The sequence below is a fragment of the Phlebotomus papatasi genome, chromosome 2 (genome assembly GCF_024763615.1).
Source record: "Phlebotomus papatasi isolate M1 chromosome 2, Ppap_2.1, whole genome shotgun sequence".
Classification (NCBI taxonomy): domain Eukaryota; kingdom Metazoa; phylum Arthropoda; class Insecta; order Diptera; family Psychodidae; genus Phlebotomus; species Phlebotomus papatasi.
Genome location: NC_077223.1, coordinates 19,489,632 through 19,512,303, shown reverse-complemented (window position 1 = coordinate 19,512,303; position 22,672 = coordinate 19,489,632). Strand labels below are relative to the sequence as shown.

The window sequence follows — 22,672 nt, the reverse complement described above, 5'->3', positions numbered from 1 at the left end:
CAAAGTCGTATGTGTCTTTCTCTCCAAAAACCGGTTGCAGTGATTTGCTATTTTGTAAATATAATCCTACACCAACAGCCCTATGGCACCATTGCATAAATACCAATTTTGCCGATTTGGTTGAACACGCTACTAAAGAAGAAATGCAACATTCGAAAATATTATAACAAACTTACATATGTGCATATCAGAGCTGTAGGCTATCTAGGTTATTTTGCCTAGATAAAGTCATCAAAGATAATGTTTCTTTATCATTTATCTTCGATAGTATAAAGTCGAAATATTCGAATTTAAAATTTCGAAAACCGATTGTTTAATTTTAAAGCCCCTATAGGGCCCTAACCGGTATTCTTTCGAATTTGTAATATTCTAAAAATTTATCGAATTAACAAGAAAAGCTAGTAAAAAGAATATTCTCCTATACAAAATATGGATAAATTTTCAAAAATTAGTAACCAACTAGATCTTTTTAAAAGTTTGTCAAAAGGATAAGATAGAATAGGAGTGGGGAAGCATAAGTCGCCCATATTGTGACCTAGATGCATCGGTAATCCGAAATAGAGAACTGACCCCTGGCAAAATCTTATCTTGTCAAAAGGATGTTTTTCATACAAGATGCGAGGAAAAGTTCTGCCATATTGAAAAACTACATTCTATACACATAATTTTAACAGGATCCATATTTGTCCGCTTAACAAAACTTTTCCTTCAGACAAGCCTAATTAAACTTCTAATTTGAATCATGATCAATATTATAATAAAATCTTCTAACAAGACTCCACTATGTTTAATACTTATTTTTATGTTCATTTATGGTGGAATCACCACTTCCCGCCACTGTCCCACTTTTCGCCACTCATATTGAAATCGCTATTTTTCGCGATTTATGAAATAAATGAGCCGCAAAGTTACTTGTATTTTTACTGCTGCTATGTATCAAGTCGAAAAAGAATTACTATTCGTTTTGAATTTACGATTTTCAGCATTTTTTAGAGTAATATTTTAAGCAAGTGCATCGAATCCAATATTTCTTACCCAATATGCTAAGTGTCATCAATTTTTCATCAAGCAAAATATACCTTTTTGGATAAGTAATTTGTCTATTGAATATTTAATTACACTTGTGGAATAGATAAAATTTGTATTTAGTTAATTAATATTTCATTTTATATTATAATTATATAAAAATGAGGCATGGCGAAAAGTGGTAATATTTTGAAGCGATTTTACCACCTGTCGCCATCTCTTTTCAATAGGCGACGCTAACTTCACTTCGTAGATTCTCAGTTGTCAAATCTGGATTGTTTACTTTATGCAATAGTCCAATACAGTAGAGTCTTCTAAATTCGAACGCTCGGGGGGTATTTTTGACATTTCTCACCTCCCAAATTCGAACGATTTTTTCAAAACTAACGAAATTTGTGTGAGATTAAATTGTATTTTGAATCAAATTCTCGTACTTTCTCGCAAGTTTTTGTGGTAACATACTTCCTTTTCATTTTACACGACTATAATGTATATAAACATTCAGGAAGAAGCACATAAATATGATTTTCATTCACATAGAATACTGACCTTCTAACACTCAGAAAACAGCTCTGTGGAAACAGCTCTTAATTTAGCTCTTGATACAAGAACGGGCATTTGTGTGTTGAGCTTAAAGACTATTTTACTTGAAAGAAAGCATTTATTTTAAAACATGCTTTGGTTCAAGAACGTACAGTCTTTGAATTTTCATAGATGGCAAAAATGGTCTCTGGAGGAATTTTAAATACTAAGCAGTTCTTGAAGCAAAGCATAACGTGTTTTGATTCTAGTATCAGATTTTTGCTGCTGTATCGCAACAATATTGACGTACACTCACAATTAAAAAAAGCAATAGAATTTCACGTTTTCTTTATTTCCCTACCACCGTATACACTTCTTAATTTATAATATTTCACTTTCAGTATATTTTTCCTAAAGTCTGAACGAAATTGATCAATTTTGGACTAAAACAAAACTCACATTTGGGCAGATATTTCTCCATACGACTATCGCTGAGCGAGATGCCCGACATGTTTACATTTTTTTTTTTCACCCGAACCATATCACAAAAATTTTTTAATTTTTCCACTATATAAGTTTTCAAAATAAAAAATCACCTTTTCACAACACTCCAGACACTTGAGCGAGCTCGTGGGGCACAATATTCTAATTTTCAGGAAAAAAATTTTCCTATTTTTCGAGCATAAATTCTCCAAATATCCACATAATTCCTATCGGCACTGTATTTTTTTGCACCACAAGACACTTCACCACTTGTAGAGGCTTCTCCCCACAATTTTCACTATAATTTTATTGAGAAAACTCGCGAAAACAATCACAACTTTGCGAATTAATTGCACTGTGAATTATTTTGTCTGTCATTTGACAGCACTGGAAGCCACTGAAAATTTTCTAGAGAGACGGAACTCTCTCTCTCTCTCGCTCAAGACACGGCAGCTCTTAGATGATCTGTTTTAGAAAACAGCTCTTGATTCTAAGCACGACATGTTTAGGTTGATTCGGCTCTTAAAATATTCTTACAGACAAGAGCTGCATTTTTGCAAATCCCATACAAAGTTAGAACTGCCGTTTTCTGAGTGAAAATAACCTCTCAATTGACATTTTGAATCCAATCGGCGTTCGAATTTGAGAGATTCAGATTTGAGAGACTCTACTGTAGTTTGATTTCTCAAATAAAAGCGAAGAAAAATCCATTAAATTGAGTAATAATAGGGTGATCATGAGGAAAGAGAAATACTGAATGTATTATTTATAAACACTGAGAAAAAAGAGGGTGCGATTAATTTTTTTCCTCGTGTATTTAACACTTTCTAGATGCAAAAATATATCAACATTTTTTAATGTTAATTTTACACTTTTTTAAGTGTAAAATTAACCTGAAAAAGGGTAACTTTAACCGATTTCGGATCAATAATGCAGGGTAAAACTAACATTTCTGGAATGTATTTTAACTTTTTCGGATTTCTCTCAGTGTAATATTGCCCAAAATAATTGAGTTTGAACCTTTCCAAGTGGGTGGCGAGAAGTGGTTACAGAACTGGCGAAAACTGGTAAAAAGTGGTGGCGAAGTGGTTATTTTTGCATTGATAATAAAAATCAGTTTTTAAGCAGTTTAGGGTTAAATTGGAGGACTATTGTTTTTACGACTCTACAACCAATACATTTAAGTAACTTTGTGTCAAATTTGAGTTATCTTGTAATAAGGGTTCAGAAGTTATAATAAAATTAATTCCCGTTTTTCCTAAACATGGCGATAAGTGGTAACTCCACCCTATACATCTAGCGAAAGTAAGATACCCTATCAATAAGTAATGAGTCAAATTTCAAAGTACCAATAGGTGTTCCTTCGACTCTATTTAAAATACCTCATTCTCCTTTTTTTTTATATTTATCATATCTAGATAAAACTTTTCATTGTATCTCACAACTCTACATGTGCATCAACTGACCCAATCGAAAACAATACGTTTCATTTGGCTATTTGCTATATATGTATATATGCTTAAAAGAGCTGACATAATCCGATTATTATTATAATTGTCCCTCATACAGCCCTTGTTATGCCTCAACTGAGCCATAACAAGGCGAACCGTGACTCCTGTGTCAACGCATTCTATATACTCTTTTATTCATGGGACCCATGTGCAGAAAAGGACCAATTGTTACGGAGGATTATGCATGCCCTCAATAGCACGATGCCTATATAAAACGATTTTCCCACGACCAATTAATAAGCATGTCGCTTCACCCCGAGAGAATAATAATTGTATTAGTTTGGATGATTTTTCTTGGTGGTTCACCCGAAAGGTTGATTCGTGATCGAAAGTTCTTTTTATTCGCATGTTTTTGTTATAACCATCACTTCTCATCTTCAAATTCATGCATTAATGCTACATACTGTTCTTTTTTTTGTGGTAAATCAAGATAAGAACAACAACGAAGAATGGGCACCCAATACACTAAAGGGGCTGATCACTATTGTATTGCAAACTAAAGAGTACACCATTGCGGAGTTTTGTCATTATTATAGAAATTTGATAGGATACACATTCTCCTTGGAATCAATAATTCATTTTGATGATTTCTCTTAGTTTATCTTAAAATCTGAACTGAAGTAAAAAGCTTTAGTAGGACGGTTAATAACATTTAATTTCAACAACAAAATTATCAGAAACCTTCAACACGCGTCTTTGGGTAAAGATTTGGTCATTTTATAAGTACAAAAAATTAAGATTGGTTTGGAACAGTAAAGGTGGATTTGACGTTCGTTTTCACAAAAAAAAAAGGTTTCTCAAAATAATGCCACTTTTCTTTTCGATAAACACTTTGAAAGGATCACGCAATAGGGTTATGTGGTAGAATACTCGCCACGTGAGTCCTGGGTTCAAATCAACTCCATTTTAAGTCACTAGAAATTTTCTATTTATTAAATATGAAGCTCTAGGGTAAATTAAGCTAATTCAAAACCTGTTCCAAATGGAAATTTTTCGCTACTCCAAATGGAAACGTCATTGTTTTCACGATAAATACAGTACTAAATTATTATATTTATATATATTTTCTATACCACAGTTTCATTATTTAGTTAATTTTGCTCCAAATAAAGCGAAAAACCATTCATATTCACAAATTTTAATTTGTTAATTTCTCAGAAAAATTAAAAGTCTACCTTTCCGCCATTGAATTTTTCATCGATCGACCATGTTTTCCAATGAAAAACACAATGAGGTGACTGTTGCTTATTCGTTTTGTTTAACTTTTATGTCATATTTCTGGATAATTTTAGTTAAATTAAGTGCTAATCTTTATTGTTAACGGTACGTGAAGTTTTCATATGAAATAAATACCTATTTCGTGAACAAAAAGGTTTTTTTTGAAGTATCTGCAAATTCTTCAATAGGAAACCCGGGAAATATGGTTTTTTGGACAGATTTTCTTATTGTTTTAGATGGGAAAGGAGAAAAGACCAGAAATAAGAATAAATCCTACCCTCAAGGGCAACTCAACAAGGTTTTTGATGCCTTTCGTTTCACTTACACTGTTTGTCTCCATTTAGCAAATTTCCCTTGTCTCCATTTGGATTAATTTGTTTCCAATAGAAGCATTTTACACTCGCGTATTTTTCTTGTATTTAGGAAGTTTTCAAATTATATCTAAAGAATTTTCACTAAACAGTAACATTCTAGAAGAGTAGGGTGGAGTCTACATTTATGGATGTTATACACACTTATGGACAACACAAAAATCTTAAGTTATTACATTAAACAAATTTTGAAAAGTCAAAAGAATTGTTAATTACATCATAAACTAATAATTTTATAACTTGTCGAAATCTGTTTTACGTAAGAACTTAAGATTTTTGCACGCTGTCCATAAGTGTATAACATCCATAAGTGTAGACTCCACCCTAAAGGAGCAAATTTATGTAATTCTCTTCAAAAAATAATATGAATTTAAAGTGTTGAATCTTCTGTAAAAGTTAAAGCGTCTGGAAATGGTTTTGAATTAGGACATTTACCCTAATTTCTCCGAAGCACCAGTACCACGGGGACCACTCGATATCCGTCCGTTCCTCTGTATGTTACAACTACCACATGCCAAACGGTTACAGATAAAGACTTGGGACCTTTAGAGGACTCCACTATAAATTAACTTTCGCATTATTAACATGCCCTTCGGTTCAAATTGGATATGAACCCAGTTAACGAAAAATTATGCGAAAGTACTGAAGTAACGAATTCGAGCATTTGGCAAAGCATGAAATACTCTGCCACTCTTTTCAACAAATCTATAAAATTCGAGAACATCCATAAAAGGCCAAATTAAATTTATAAAATCTATAATGCAATCTTTAATTGGCTTAAAAGATAATTTAAAAAGATACCCAAGAAATATTCTACAAGAATATTAAACTAAATTCAAATTGGTGTATCATTTAATCTCATTCTTAAGCCTTTAATCTGCACTTCATTTAATTAATCAGCGCCAAAGTTTGCAAAAAAAGCAATTAAAAAGCTTTTTATATGCCCTAATTGCCGTACCTTTCTTTTGCATATAAAATTAGCAATCGATTATCTTATTATGTCCACATAACGTGATAAAATGTTATATGATAATTTTAAGTCAATAAATTCTTATACTTTTTTTTTAATGTTCTCGTGGTTTAAATTGAACAACCTCAGGTTATTTATACTGTGCATTTAATTATCACACTCTGTGCTGGATATACCTGGGGCATTTATTAAAAACAGGTAGTACTGTGTGCTGAATCTTGTTTATCATTAAAGTTTATTTTGAATTTTTGTTTTGGTGCATAAAAAAAAACAACAAAGATGACGACAATGAAGAAGAGAGAAGGTAGTTCTTGGTAAAACTCCTCCTCTTTTAGTGTTAATACAATCTATTATTTATGTTCTTAAGCCTCAGAAAGTGGATGTACTTGGGTATTTCAAAATCTACCACACAGTCTATTGTTCTTACACTCTTGGTCTCTTAATGCAATTTTCGTGAATGGTATTTAGTCCCTTCGGTCTACTCTCTGTTGAATGGTAAATTAACTCCAAATTGTTGTCACTTTTGATAGCATGTGGACGACATTTTCTATAATAATTGTCCAATTCACTGGAGTAATCTTCAATTTTGGTGGATGCTGAACACTCTCCATTGTACTTAAGAATTGCCATCTGATAAAGTCAAACCCCATCTCATTCAGACACCAAACTCTCATCTCCAAAAACATCCCTTTTCACACAGTAATTGCACATCGTCCTTCATAGTGCTGGGAGGCAAAACATAGACCAACTGTATATTCTGTCAGTATCACTGAATGAGATCTAATACCAAATTCACTACACATACCCGCCCATATGAGAGATAGTTCATTCATAAAAGTACTATGTTATTCAACAACTTCCGATGTACACCCATTTCCAACACTGGACAATCACAATAAATATTTATATTTATTGAAATTGAAGCAAATAACTCAAATTAATAATTTATAATCATATCCCTAAGCAATTTAAACCTACTGCATAATTTTGATAACATCTCTCCAAACCAATATTTCCTGCAATATCTGGCAGTTAATATAGACATCATCATTCCTAATTGTCCCCTTGCACATTTTACCCTGAATTTGACACTCAAAGGACTTATTGCGGAAATGAAAGTAGCAAAGAGACCGATCTAAAAAAAAGACTGGAAGTGATAGAAAGAAAAAAAAAGAAGTCATGTACAGTGCACAAAGAAGTGAACAATCCATGCTGAGAGATGGATGCAGGACAACGCCTCAGCACACTTTTGGACGTTCGTCAATTGCGACAACAAAGGACGAACCCATTGAGGACCTGGGGAGGAAACAATAAGGAAACAATTGTACCCTCGCTGTCAGAGGAACAAAAGTGTATATGGTAAACTATTTCTTAGTTGCAGAACTTGTGCCATTTAGGGTCGTATAGCATAAACAGAAGAATGTGAACTGAACCTCCTACCTATGCCACCCACCTTACGTCCAGGATTCTGCATAGTTTTCGCTAAATAAAGCAACAAAGCGTCTTATATAGAATGCAACAGAAAATGTGTCCCAAAAAAAACAATTTCCACAGAAAAACAAATTTAAAAACTTTATAGTGCTTCAGGTTTCTTTTAAAAGAATTCTGGTTGAGAAATCTCTTTCGAAGAATCTTTAGTAACATCAAATAAAATTGAAGTTAAGGAAAGCGAATGCGACAAAAAATTTTTAACTTTCCGAGGAAAATTGGAAGGGACAGAAACTAATAGTAATAGTGATGCTGGAACAAAATAATATCTCATAGAACTAGACCTCGTCGCATCGCAATTGTAAAGGGCTTGTCAATCTCATGCCCTGTAGTTATGAGAGGCTAACTATAGAAAGACTGCTCTACCGCTCAACCGGCTCAACCCATTGCATACATCGAGAAAAACCTGGATGATATTCTCTACATATCGTACTTTTAAATTCTACTAGGGTGTCCTAATTCAAAACCATTTCCAGACGCTTTAACTTTGACAGAAGATTCAACACATTAAATTCATATTTTTTCTAAAGAAAATTATATAAATTTGCTCCTTGCCTCTTCTAGAATATTACTGTTTAGTGAAAATTCTTGAAATATAAAATGAAAAGTTCTTAAATACAAGAAAAATACTCGAGTGTAAAATGCTTCTATTGGAAACATAATAATCCAAATGGAGACAAGGGAAAGTTTCTAATTGGAGACAAACAGTGTAAGTGAAACCGCGATGAAAGACTTCAAAAACCTTGTTGAGTTGCTCTTGAGCGCAGGATTTGTTCTTATTTCTGGTCTTTTCTTCTGTCTCATCTACAACAAAAAGAAAATCTCTCCAAAAAAAATCATATTTCCGGGGTTTCCCATTGAAGCATTTGCAGACACTTTAAAAAGCCCTTTTTGTTCACGAAATAGGTAAAAATTTCATTTGAAAACTTCACGTACCATTAACAATAAAGATTAGCAATTAATTTAACTAAAATTAGCCAGAAATATAACATAAATGTTAAACAAAACGAATAAACAACAGTCACCCATTGTGTTTTTCATTGGGAAACATAGTCGATCGATGAAAAATTTGATGGTGAAAAGGTACACTTTTAATTTTTCCGAGAACTTAAAAAATTAAAATTTGTGAATATTAATGAATTTTCGCTTTATTTGGAGCAAAATTAATTAAATAATGAAACTGTGGTATAGAAAATATATAAATATAATAATTTAGTACTGTATTTATCATGAAAACAATGATGTTTCCATTTGGAGTAGCAAGAAATTTCCATTTGAAGCAGGTTTTGAATTAGCTTAATTTACCCTACCATAAAGGTTACAAAAGATGGTACATACAATCGTGCATAGACGCTTTTCTTTATAATTTAACTTGAACTTTTTAATTTAACTTGAAGATACTGAATTTTGAAGGAGGATAGTTATTTGGATTGCAATTACAATCCAAGAGAGTACTTTAGATGCGGGTGGCTTTGCACCCCTGATATTCGTAAGCCTTTCTTTATTTCTAGTACTTAAGGATGGTCTTCATCGATCTGATCTAGTATGTCTGATCAGAAAAGAACTATCCTTCTATTCTAGGATAAAAGAGAATCTTACGTAAAGCAGGAGTGCAAAGTCACCCGAATCTACTGTACCACGGAAAGGATGATGTAATTAAGGATGATCTTCATCGATCCGATCTTTATGTCTGATCAGTAAAAACCATCCTTCAGTGCTAGAATTAAAGGGAAGCTTGAGGAAAGCAGGAGCGCAGTCACCCGTATCTACGGTAACTATCCTAACTTACTATCCTGATCTTAAAATATTTTAGATAACGATGAAACCGTTTCCGATATGCGTTTTATGGGCCATAGAAATACATGAAACAGATAGTACGTGCTTTTACATCTTCATCTTAGCAGATAGCAGCAAAACCTATATTAGTAAATAGATCAATCCACTATCTTCTTTTAGTAGATAGTGGCCAAACTTATTTTTTGCTTAAAAACTTCATTTTGATTTTTGATAGTTTAAACCTACAATAATTTAATTGAATATGTATTAGCCACACCCATTCGATTTTCATTTATTTTTAAAATTCTCATCACAGAGAACATCATGAATATCTATTTAGGATTTATTATTTCTATTTAATTGACAATTTTCACTATTCACTATTGTTATTTCCAATTTCGCTTGTTTAAATAAAGCGGATGTCATTAGCAGTGGCATAAATTTTCGTGGTTGAAAATGTATTTTGGATTTTTTTTTTCGCACATATATATTGGTCAGTTATGCGGCAGAGATTTTGTCACTTTCAGGATCGACATGGTGATGTTATACTCCCGTAAATCAGTCAATCGCCAATTTTAACACTCTTCCTGCAATGTTTTGTTTCAATTGGCCTCGCGTACAAAATCCCCATAAGTCCCATAACAAAAAGCTACACCATCCAGCTTCAGTATCCCATGTAGGGGAGTGTAGGGTATTATCAATTCTCGATTTTTTATTTTCTCTTTCATCGGAAATGGATGAGTAAAAACTATTACTACATCTCTAAACTCTACATCCCATTAAAATCGTAAATTAAATTACGATTATTATTTAAGTTTAGAAAATCATTTCATAAAATTGCGTCGAAATGAAACTTTTCACGACTTCTTCAATTAAAAATAAAACTGTGTCATACATTTGTGGTTTGAGGTCTTAGAAATACTAGAAAGAAGGGGAGTGACATTAGCTCTAAAAAAATGCGACAAGTTTTAGTGTAAATTTTTCCCTGTTTCCGTACACATTTCACAAGATATCTCCAAAACTGCGTAGGTTGCCAATTTGGGGTTCTCGGTTGCCTTTTCGCTATTAAATTGGCTTTTATTTTGTATTAGTATTTTTAGCTAATTCGTTCTACAATGACAGAAAACAGCTAATAAACTCAAAAGTTTTTTCGGCACGCTAGAAACATATGGGAAACATGTACTTAAGAATTGCCATCTGATAAAGCCCCTGCTAGAAAGAGTAAATTTTAGATTTTTCTTTGACAATTTAGTAATAATTAAGTAATCTTGCAATTTTAGAACACTTTAAAAATTATTTAATTGATTTTTATCAAGTTTTAAATAAGTTTTCCGAAATATAAATTAGTTTGCCCGGAATTTCGTGTTGTCCTAAATTTCATATTCTATCTTATAGAAGTGTAAATTTATTTTAATGTTCGGAGTTTCAGGTTAAGAATGATATTTCGTTCTCAGAAACTACTCTGAAAATTCATTATGATTCTATCCCCAACTGTAACCTACCGAATATAAGGAAGTCTTTTAGTCTTCGCACATATTCTGGCTTAAAACACTTCGTATTTTTCCTAAATTCCTTTAATGTCAAATTTTCAGAAAATGTGTGACATAAGGCTATTAAAAAGTATTGCCACTTGGCTAGATTCATTCAAGAAATATGGGAAATGTATGAAGTGTTTTGAAGCCAGACTAGGGTAAATTAAGCTAATTCAAAACCTGGTCCAAATGGAAATTTTTTGCTACTCCAAATGGAAACGTCATTGTTTTCACAATAAATACAGTACTAAATTATTATATTTATATATTTTCTATACCACAGTTTCATTATTTAGTTAATTTTGCTCCAAATAGAGCGAAAATCCATTCATATTCACAAATTTTAATTTGTTAATTTCTCAGAAAAATTAAAAGTGTACCTTTTCACCATCAAATTTTTATCAATCGACCCTGTTTTCCAACGAAAAACACAATAAGGTGACTGTTGTTTATTCGTTTTGATTAACATTTATGCCATATTTCTGGCTAATTTTAGTTAAATTAAGTGTTAATTTTTATTGTTAACGGTACGTGAAGTTTTAAAAGAAATTTTTACCTATTTCGTGAACAAAAAGGGTTTTTCTGAAGTGTCTGCAAATGTTTCAATAGGAAACCCTGGAAATATAATTTTTTTGGAGAGATTTTCTCATTATTTTAGATGAGAAAGGAGAAAAGACCAGGAATAAGAACAAATCCTGCACTTAGGAGCAACTCAACAAGATTTTGGAAGCCTTTCGTCGCGGTTTCACTTACACTGTTTGTCTAAAATTGGGAACTTTCCCTTGTCTCCATTTGGATTAATTTGTTTCCAATTGGAGCACTTTGCACTTGTGTATTTTTCTCATATTTAAGAAGTTTTTAAATTATATTTAAAGAATTTTCACTAAACAGTAACATTCTAGAAGAGTCAAGGAGCAAATTTATGTAATTCTCTTCAGAAAATATATGAACTTAATGTGTTGAATCTTCTGTTAAAGTTTAAGCGTTTGGAAATGGTTTTGAATTAAGACTTTTACCCTATTTGCGAAGCTTGAAGGACTTTTCTTACTAAGTTTTGATGCCGTTCATCGTTTTTTTGCAAAAGTAGTCACAAAGCCCAATTGGAAATTCATGCCTAAAACTGCCCCACCTTCTCCTGCAATTATTTTCCTGGAATTTTGTCCTATAATCGATTTCAGGCTCATCTCTTTTTTGTTTGTGGAATGGTGTTGGAGTATGTTGGGTGAGACAAGAGTGGTGAAAAGTTTCGCGTTTTAACCATGAAATTCTCGCTTTCCGTACGCACTCTAAAGCCATTATTAATACCACCATGAACCTCTCGTGTGTCCCATACTCTCTGTCCCCCGCTTTTCCGGGTGACCCTTATTGTTTCATATAAACTGGCAAAAACCATTCAATCCCAGGGAATACAAACTCTCAATGGCATTTCGAGGGGAGCTGGGAGGAACGAGATGTATTCATCCTGAAAACACTGTTGACAACTCAATCATGCGAAAGTTAAATATCGTTCCCAGTGCAAGGGCCCTCTATTCTCATATACATATTTGGGGGGTTTTGCGGGGGTTGTCGGCGATATGTTGTACTGAACCCACGAGAGGGAAATAGAAATTTGCATTGAAAAGCACTTTTGGATGTTTTATGATTATTTGGAGCTGCTCATATGAAGGGGCTTGTACTTACTTGAGCTACTTTCGACAAATTCACAGGATCTCCCATTCTCTTCCTTCTTTTTTTCTTTCAAATGCAAAAATTCTCAGAGTCAGCTAAAGATTCTCAAGGCACTATGGGTGGCACAGATTGAGGTTGGAGGGAATTGTGATGGAAAAAAAATCGGAAAATTACGAGATATTATGTCGTTGGCAGACACACTTTATACAATCCCGTACTGGTTTCTTCTATGGGTTTGTAATGTTGCTTGTGGGTGGTGGCAGATGAAAAAGCGGCAATTTGCCATTGTCTGGTGTCAGGAATTGAAAAGTATATAAGTTGAGGAAGAAAAAACAGAAAGCACCACATGAAATTTTCCACATTCTTGCACTTACAGAGGGTCACACTCTTATACAGTGATTCAGAGAGATAGGCCAAGAAAATCACTTGAGAATTGATTTTAGAAAATAGTCGTGAACATGATTCTCATATTGTAAGTAAAAATATTCAGAAATGAATTTAACATAGTAGGGATTCTTTATTTTTCCGGTCAACCTTTAAGCTTTTGGTGTGCATTGGTTCTAGGCTTCTCAAATAATGGGAATAATTTGGAAGAATCATGGTGAGAAAAGCCCAGTTTCAGAGTTGGGTAAATTAGCAGCTTTCAAGGATGTGTTCACTACTATCCCCGTGGCCATCAGATTCAGGTAATGACAGAAAAAAATCGCGATTTAAATCTATCGAGATAAGTATCTTGAAGGGGTTTAAAAAAAATTTAAAGTTCTAGTGGTGAACGTACATATATATTCGTGAGGAACTTACGCCCTAGACACACTTACGACATAAGCCAAGAGATGACTTAACGTCGTAAGTGTTATCAAAACAATAATCAGATTACATTTCCATCAGTTTCTGACTAATTTGTCTCTCGGTTTAAGCCGAGAAACGGCTTAGTTATTAGGAAACTGATAGAAATTTAGAAATATATATATTTATCGAGACGTTTTCTAAAAGGTAATTTTGTGATCATTCTCAAAAATGCTGGGGCAAATAGTATCAGGCATAAGATACTATCACATTTTGATTCGCTTTTCACGGGTTAAATATTCTCAAAGATCGATATCATTGTTTTGAGCTGTAATACGGGGTTAAAACTGGAGATTTAGCTCAATTCCTTCCAGTATTGAAATCCTAAAAATCTATTAATATTTTAGTGGTTTTTTCAAAATCCAATTAATCACTCGTCTTTAATATCTAATCTTAAGTTCAAGGTCTTCCAAATGAAAAACTTAAAGAAACTAAGACATATGAGCTTCAGACCTAAAATCCAAAATAGACATAGGGATCGACTTAGGGATGAGCCAGAAAATAGAAGATTGGTGTCGATACACTCACGGATCAGCCCATAATTTGAAGGATTAGGTTGATCTTCTAAAGTCATGAGGTCTACTGAAATTACGGGGATAAGGTGACATGAGTGCCAGTCAGTGCTGAAAATAAAAAGCCTCATTTTGGGTGTTTTTGGGTGCTTTTCGATATGTCAATTGGATGAAAAAACATGGAGAGTATGGTACGCAATGTCGCAAAATCTTAAAATGCATTAAAATTGGAGTCTCAGTGCTCCTTTCTGTACGAAAAATCCATTGATATTGCACTTAAGAAGTCTTTCAGCAATCAAAGTGTGGAGATTTAATAGAAATTTACGCTGAAAACGCTAATCCTTGATTCTAAATTCTCAGTTTATGATAGTTTGGGCTGATCCTTTATCGCCAAATTTTTTGAGCTGAGTATTCTCCAGGATCAACCTGTGTCTATTTTCGGTATAAGGCTTAACCATATAAGTCCACGCCCATATTTGGGATAACCGTTCAAAAATGGATAGAATATTGAACATTTAAGTTTCAAACAAAAAAGCAAGACTTAAGAGGTCCTGTAAAGAACCGGGAATGATAAACATTGGAACACATACATAGGCAGTTTACTCCATTATTGCGAGTATGTGTTGCTCGCATGAAGTATACAGCTAGAATAAAAACTCACAAGAGTACAGCATTTGCTCCATTCGGAGCACCATGAAGTATTTCCTAAGAAGAGTATTGCAAAATGTAAATTCATATCAATATTTAAAATATTTAATTATATAAAATATCGTAATATATTTAGGAAAAACTTTCCCAAGCATTTAAATAAAAAAAAATTTATTTGGAATTGGACACTCCGTGCTATCAAATGGCAAAATGTTGAATATAAAATTTGAATTTGAGAGAATGGTATTCGACCCACGGTATAACCGTTTTACCAAAGGTATTTCTTAGAAACACTTTATATCTCATTTGATATCAAAGAAGATAGCGACATTGTTTGCACGAGAAAATAGTTGATGTAATTAAATTTGGTGTGTTTGTTTTTTTGGCACTCCCATTGTCGACCCCGACATTCGCCAATCAAAAAATGATGATCTCTAACATCAAAAGTGCCATTAAAAATTCCAATGATAAAAAAAAAATAAACATTTTGTATACTTACAGTCTCTCTGTGTCAATGGGAAGTCTCCGTGGGACTTGTGAGAGGCCCCTGTGGGAGCAATCTACAGTTTCTCCGGTGCAAGTACATGGCCTTGGGCATCTGGATGATCCAATGTCCAGAGTAGCTAGAGGGGATGCCCAGGATATTTGAGTGTCACTTTGATAATTTGCCGGTTCGGCTGTTGTCCATGCCAGCAAGAGGCTCAACCCGAGAGCCAATGTGGCCATTTTCGGCGCCACACTCCGCGCTAGAGCCCCAAGCATTTCACATAAAACTATTTCACTACTTCCACTTCACAACACTCCCCGCGAACAATTCTCACCACACCGCGAATTGTAATGGAATTCTTTTGCTTTCTGCACGCTTTTTTCGAAATGGATGATTGCACGTTTGGTATTCTATTTTTTTTTCGCCAGAGGAACAACAACAACAAAAAAATCCGTATCACCACTTGCAGAGCCTGAAGAGGAGTCGGTGGTGATGATGGTACTTGCGGCAAACACTTGTTCACTTCGATATCAACTCTTAAGAGAGGATGAGTTGTTTATAAAATCCCCAGAGCATCCCCCATGTTAGCATTACAATACAGTTGGATGGGTTATTTCGCTGCTCTTTTTTTTCGGTTTTCAAAGTGAATCCTGAAGAAAAGAAAAGACAAATGCATCAGAATAAAATACAAAAGGTTCTATAATAAAATTTAGTATTCCAAAGTGTTAAGATACACCAATCTCTTGGGTGTAAAGCAATTTGTTCTTCAGAAAAAAAAAGAAGTAAAGAAAGAACCCAAGAGAAAGAATATTTAGCAGTGTTTCGTATGAAAAACAAGAAAACCCCCTTCCAATCTGATACGATAAAAGATATCCTCGTATAAAACAGTGCGTAGAAGGTAAAGAGACTTTGTGGTATTCTCAATTTTGAGGAACAGTTCTGTGATTTGATTGTGGAAAATCAAGGTAAATAGAGCATACGATGAGATACTAAGGAAGGACTGCTCATGACGGGACTACATAACACGGTAGACCGAACGATTCCTGGGACATTGAGGACGCAACTTGGGAGAGTTGCTGTGAGACAGCGCCCCAGATCAACTTGACAGCCATTGATACACTCAGAAAAATAATCGAGTAAAACTTACCCGAATCGATGTTGAATTGACTCTTTTTGTGATTTTCGATTAACTATATTTTATAGTTGATTTTACTTCTATTTAGGTGTAATATTCGGAAAGTTGTTTTAACTTTTTTTTCCTAAAATTTACATGACAAAAGAGTGTAAATAACTCTTTTTAAGACTGAAAATAACTCGTTTTAAGAGTTAAAATAACTTCCAAATCCCAAAATGGATAGATTTTGCAATTTTATGTTTTTTTTATTTTATCATTTTCTTTATTAATATTTTCTTTATCTCAAGTTCCCTATATTCCGAGCGAAATATCACATATGATGCACCCACATGTCTTCATGAAGCACTGTTAGGCATATTTCTAGTTGATGAACTTTATCATACGAAAATCTTCTTGACTGAAGCATATTCTTAAAATGAAAACACTTAAGCATATACTTCAGTCGAGATGAAATTTTACATCGAAAAAGAGTAAAAATTACATCCATATCCGACGAATTAATTCAACTCGCACGAAGAGTTCTTTCAACTCCATTTACTAAATTTTACAATGAAAAAGAGTAACAATTACATCGATATTCGTAGAGTTAATTCAACTCTGCAATAGAGTTGTTTTAACTTTTTAGGTTTTTTCTTAGTGTATGATCTCCCGTCAAATCATTGCTCTACCCAACGACTCCTGTATATGTACCATAGACTGAAGGTAGATGTTTGAATGTATTCGTTAGTCACTTTATAAAGCGTTTTTTATTGGTGCGGCACTAGATCACGTTACTATCCCCTCTCTTTTTTACTGCTCGAACTCAAAGGGAGAGCACTTATATAATCGACTTTTTTTCAACTTCTCACTGTTCTGGAGCTTAAACGGCAAGAGATATCGACTTCCGGTCTTCGGTGACCCTTCCTCAAATGACATTATCTTGTACTCAACCTCTTTAATTTCCCCCCTCCCATTTCATACGTTCCCTATCCCCCAAAAATAGGTCAAAAATTAGGTATTTCCAATTTTTTTCTCAAAATTGGTCCAAGCTTTTTCAATGATTTTTGGATATGTTTTAGAGCTGGTCCTGGTGAACATTTCGGTAATGAATCGGTTAAGTACCGATTTTCTGCTTTTCAAATACTTTTATGATTTATGAATTAATTTGATCTCTAGTAGATCAGTGATTCCAAAAGATTATGCAAAGATTGATATTCATCTGAAATATGGAAATATGATAGAACAGGAAAAAAGAATAGAGAAATTACATTAGTAATATTTTTCTAATATATCCTCCAACTCAAAAAATACAATATTTCATATAGAAGAAGTACGGTTATAGGCGGTCATTGCAGCATGAAGGCTCAGTTCCATTCCAACATAGGAAAAAAATCACAATTTCAAAGCTGCCCCACATTCCAGGATGTCCCACTTACCCTAACTGAAACATAAATCTTTTTAAACAGAACGAAAAAACATCGTTCTTCTCCTTTCTCATCATTTCTCTCGTCTCTCTTATATCATCGACGCGTCGAGCGGGCAATCGGCAAAAGCCGTTGGGCTTCGAGATACCTATCGGCGACTTGTATGTATGAGTAAAATTTTCTACCTTTCGTCTATGATAATATGAAGGAGTCGTTGCTCTACCTGCCGATTTTACTCGGAGCTTTTTTGAATTGTAACGGTATATTCTAGTACATTCAGAGGGAATCTATAGATTTTCGGCAGAATTTTTGCCCAGAAAATCTGTAGGTTTTTGGCAGAATTTCTGCCTAGAAAATGCGCATGGCGTCCGTTACTTTACAAAAATATTGTTGATTTATGAAGAAACTGTAGAAGTTATAAAGAAAATGGTATGTTCTGCTTAACAAGCATTACCGATTAAATATTTTAAATAACTACAAAGATGCGAGCAAAAATGATACAAAACACGAAATTTAGGTCGACACGACACTCTGCTTAAAGTTTTTACTTCACTATTCTCTACTTATAACACGGCGTCGCAGAATTCTTTATTTTATATAAACACTGTGATATCACTAAAAAACACTCTATTGAATTTTGCAAACAAAATTCAATGAAAAATATTTCATGTTTTAAGACATAGCTGTCTGGAAAGTCTGGAATGTAGAAAAAATCGGCAAAAAATCGGCAAAATATCTACAGAATTTCATCAGAGTATGGTCCAGGATTCGTCAGAAAATCTAAAAAACTTTCTGACGAATTTTGTCCCAATCCCAAATAAAATTCGTAGGAATATCTACAGATTTATCAGCAGATTTTCGGCAGAGGTGTAGATATTTTCTGCAGAAATCTTAAAGATATCGGACGAAATTATTTGACGGGCTTTATCTTGCTGAACTGCTTCAACCTGGTTCGTCAGATAGGTTTTCCTATCTCGTCGTTCCAAGATCGAGGAGCCGTATTCTTCATAGCTCATCCTAACTCAAGAGGATGATTCTCTGGAATGAACTGCCCAGAGAGAAGAGACAGCAGCTCTTTCGATCCTTTCTGTTGTCTTGAATTCTTTTTTTATCTTGCCTTGCGTATTAGTTTCTCTTTAATTCTTTTATACTTATGCTCTTTCACTGAAGACTAAGGACAGTTACCTAACAATAAGAGCCTTAAAGCGACTTTTAAGCACTTATAAGGCTGATAAGGTTGGGCGTTTGAAATAAAAAAAGGATTTGGATTCATGATTCAGTCATAGACTGGGTTGACATGTGTCGAATAGTCCGTACGCTCTACATTATAAATATTATCTATCTCGAATGGCAATGTATCATGACCAGGAAAGGACTCTAAAACTTGAATATATCTCAGATTCAAAGGATTGTATACAATGCTCTCTCTCATGAGAGTTCGAGCAACACAAAAGGGAATGGGAATTTGTGAAGGGTTTTTTGCTTAGGGCATTTTCGTATCATTTTTTCCTCCTTTCCACCATATCATCAGAATTTCTTTTTCTCACTCCCCAATCCACAGAAGAAAAAGCAATATTCTCTCTCTATATTGCCCTAAGGCTAGCGAAATACTTCCATTAAAGTTTTTCCCTCCCACTCTCCACAAAAATGCGTATACACAAAAAGAAAATGGCTTTTATTCGCGGTTTTACAATTTTTTTCGCCTTTCTCTCACAAACTTTGTGCCAAAAGCATATAAAACACACCCTAAAGTACTTTCTCCACCTACAAATTCGACACTTTTGTTGATGTGATATCATTTCAGACCATTTATTAAATATTTTTCGTCATCTACATACAAGCACCACACTGAATTCTCTTTTATAAAAGACAAATTTTCCTTCTTCTGGGTTATTCTTTTATAAAGTAGCAAAAAGGAGAACGGTGACAGACAAATAATACGGGTGATGATATGGACAGGATAATGGAATAATGTTCACATTTCACATGAGAAGAAGCAGGATGAAGAAAAAAAAGCAGCAGGAAGATTGTGATGGAGAAAAAAGTGAATAATGGAGACAACATCAACAGACAACCATTTCAAAATAGAGCAGAAATGTATGAAAACATCAAAACCCAGAGACACCATTCTTAAGATATGTGAATGGAGAAAAATAAGCACTCAAAAATGAGATTTATATGAGCGATTGCACAGGGTCTTTCAAGCACTGGACACGGGATTAGATTGAGAATAAGGCGCTACTAGTGGTAGTTAAACGAAGTTCCCATGATAAAGAGGCAATGTTTGGCGTTAAAAATATGTTATTCTATGGTCGTTGGAGAAAAACCGACGTTGCTCGTTGTTATATCAACAATCAATCAACAACGGTAGGCTCCATTGTGCTAACTATTAAGTAAGAGTTGATATTCAAGTATCAACCGTTTAGCCCAAAAAGTCGAACTAGATACCGACAAATAGGGTAAGGGCTCATAATTTTGACCAGTCTGCTTATAAGAATCGATGTTCCAAGTTTGAAGTGCGGTATTTTCAATACTAATTTACTTTTTTTGTTACTCTCTTTTCAGAAGGATTGTTTAGAAACTTGTCAAGCTATTTATTGTCTTTGTTTTTACTAAAATTAGTCTTAACACATTTAAAAATGAATTGATATGTAGAGGAGAATTTGACTCTTATTTTGGACAACTCGGTTATTAATTTGGACAACTTGGCTGTAAATTTGGACAGCTAATCCGCCTCAACACGATGCCCATTGTTCTTCATTTCATGAACCAATCTTATCAAATCCTCTTCCTGTTCATGTAAGGGAAACGTAGGACGTCACAAGAAGCCCGGAAAAAGTTTCAAAAAGAGCAAATAATTAGATAGAATTCATTATTCATTAAATATTGGAATAAAAATCCATCATTTTAATCAATTTATTTTTAGTGTCCAATATTATCCTCAAAGTGTCCAAAATAAGAAACTGGACAAAATTATGAGCCTTTCCCCTAGTTGATATTGTAAAGTCATCCATTAAAGAACTGTCAACGTTGTACCGTCAAGCAAAAGTATTAGTTCGGACGTAAACCAAGAACGAACGGTTAGCAATACCATGGAAATCTTAAAACGACAGGTAACGCTTAAACGTCAACTCTTAAGTACGCAACGGTGCAATGTCAAACACTAGTCAATAAACGGTATGACAACTGACTCGTCGTTAATGTTCTAACGTTAACTTTCAACGTGTTAAGCGGTCTTCAGACTAGAGATTTAGCCCAGTTCCCGAAGGTCTCAAAATCCTAAAGAGCGACCAATTTTATTGCTTTTTGAGAACCTAATAGGTCATTTATCTTTAATAATTCAATCCTAAGTTAAATTTTAACAAAAAATACTTGATAAGAAATTATAGTAGCTAAGTCATATGACTAAGTCTTAGGTCTGAAGCCTGTATTATATCACTAACCAACGTTCTCGTTGTGTTATTAACCAACAACTACCGGTTTAGTTGCAATAGGTATCAGTTGCAAACTGGCAGAAGTTGACCGTTTTCAATCAACTTGCCACTGGCATGTCAATAAATCGAGCAACAGTTGATCGTGCAATGACAAACCCAGGAACTAAAGCGTGGTACCGTTTGAATTTTCCCAACACTTGATATGATTTTGATAGTTTCAACTATTGTTTATTTTTTGTTTGTCAGTTGTCATTTTTAGTTCTTTTCATTAGCTTTATTTTGATACCACTCTCGTTGAAAAATATTGATTTTTGGTTGAGATATCTCAAGAAGATGGAGAGAATCCGACAAGAGATAGTTAACATTTTCCTACAAAATCCAAATGCGACTTATGCGGAAATTGGTAAACTCACCGGAAAGTCGCGCTCAATAGTTCGAAAGGTAGTATTGCGATTCAAGGATACAAAGTCGATTGTCCGAAAGTAAGCTGGTGGTAGGAAGTCTGGAATTCAAGACCGCGACATGGAGAAAAGGGTGCTGGGGTACTTTCAGAGGAATTCTTCTCTATCCCTCCGACATGTGGCCAAAAAGACGAGTATTTCACACTATCTAGTTCATAAAATTAAGAAGAAGAATGATTTAGTGACTTATAAAGCCCAACCTACACCTCATCGTACAGATAAGCAACGACAGTCCGCCAAAAAAAGGTCCAGAAAGCTGAATGATCATCTTCTTAAAGGTTTTGAAAGATGTGTTTTAATGGACGACGAAACTATCGTGAAAGCCGACTTCCACCAATTGCCTGGACAACAATACTTATACGGCAAAGACTCGCACAGGTGTACACAGCAAGTATCGATACAAGAACTACACCAAGTTCCCGAAAAAATACTTGGTTTGGATGGCAATTTGCTAGTGTGGTCTTCGAAGTCAAGAATTTTTAATGATCGGGATCATGAACAAAGAGATTTACATCGAAGAGTGTCTCAAGAAACGTCTTCCGCCGCTTTATCGAAGCCATAATGTTCCGCCATTGCTTTGACCAGATCTAGCATCAAGCCACTATGCTAAGGATACGATTGCGTGGTTCAACGACAATAGAGTCATTTATTTGCAGAAAGAGTTTAATCCGCCCAACTCACCGGAACTTCGTGCTATTGAAAACTATTGGGGAATTTTGAAGGAGGATCTCAGGAAAAAGGCTAAACCAGCCAAAAGTTTGCCTGATTTCAATCAAAAATGGAAAAACGTCGTCAGAGCCCGTGGAGAAGAGCTTATCAAGAACCTGATGAGGGGAATTAAGAAGAAGGTGCGGGAGTTTGCTGCAGCCATTGGAATAAAGCAAAGAAATGGTTTAAAAGAATCACAATAAAATGACCTTTCCAAATCTGCATTAGGTTTTTTTATCTATACTGCGACTAAGATTTGAGAGCCATTTTTCCATGGAGAAATTCGTTCGATTCCACGCTTTAGGTGTTCCCTCAAGGGTAGTTCGGAACATGCATTTTTATTTTTACGTAAACAGGAATAGGATTATCGTCTCGTACCCCATGGGAATCAAGTGCAGCGAAGCTTACTGGAGGCATTTTAATGCCAGAAAAAATTCTGGCAACCTAAAGTCAGATTCGAACCCGAGACACTT

The 22,672-nt window shown here is 34.3% G+C and overlaps 1 protein-coding gene across 2 annotated transcripts in view; it reads right to left on the bottom strand.

Annotated features, from left to right (window-relative positions):
* Positions 1–22,672, bottom strand: part of LOC129802974 (protein slit) — a 161,958-nt gene that overhangs the window by 126,551 nt on the left and 12,735 nt on the right. For both annotated transcript variants that reach the window (XM_055849240.1, XM_055849241.1), the window contains exon 2: positions 15,071–15,708. In XM_055849240.1, the coding sequence (XP_055705215.1) occupies positions 15,071–15,333 (263 nt within the window). In that variant the 5' untranslated portion in view covers positions 15,334–15,708. The remainder of the gene's footprint in view (positions 1–15,070; positions 15,709–22,672) is intronic.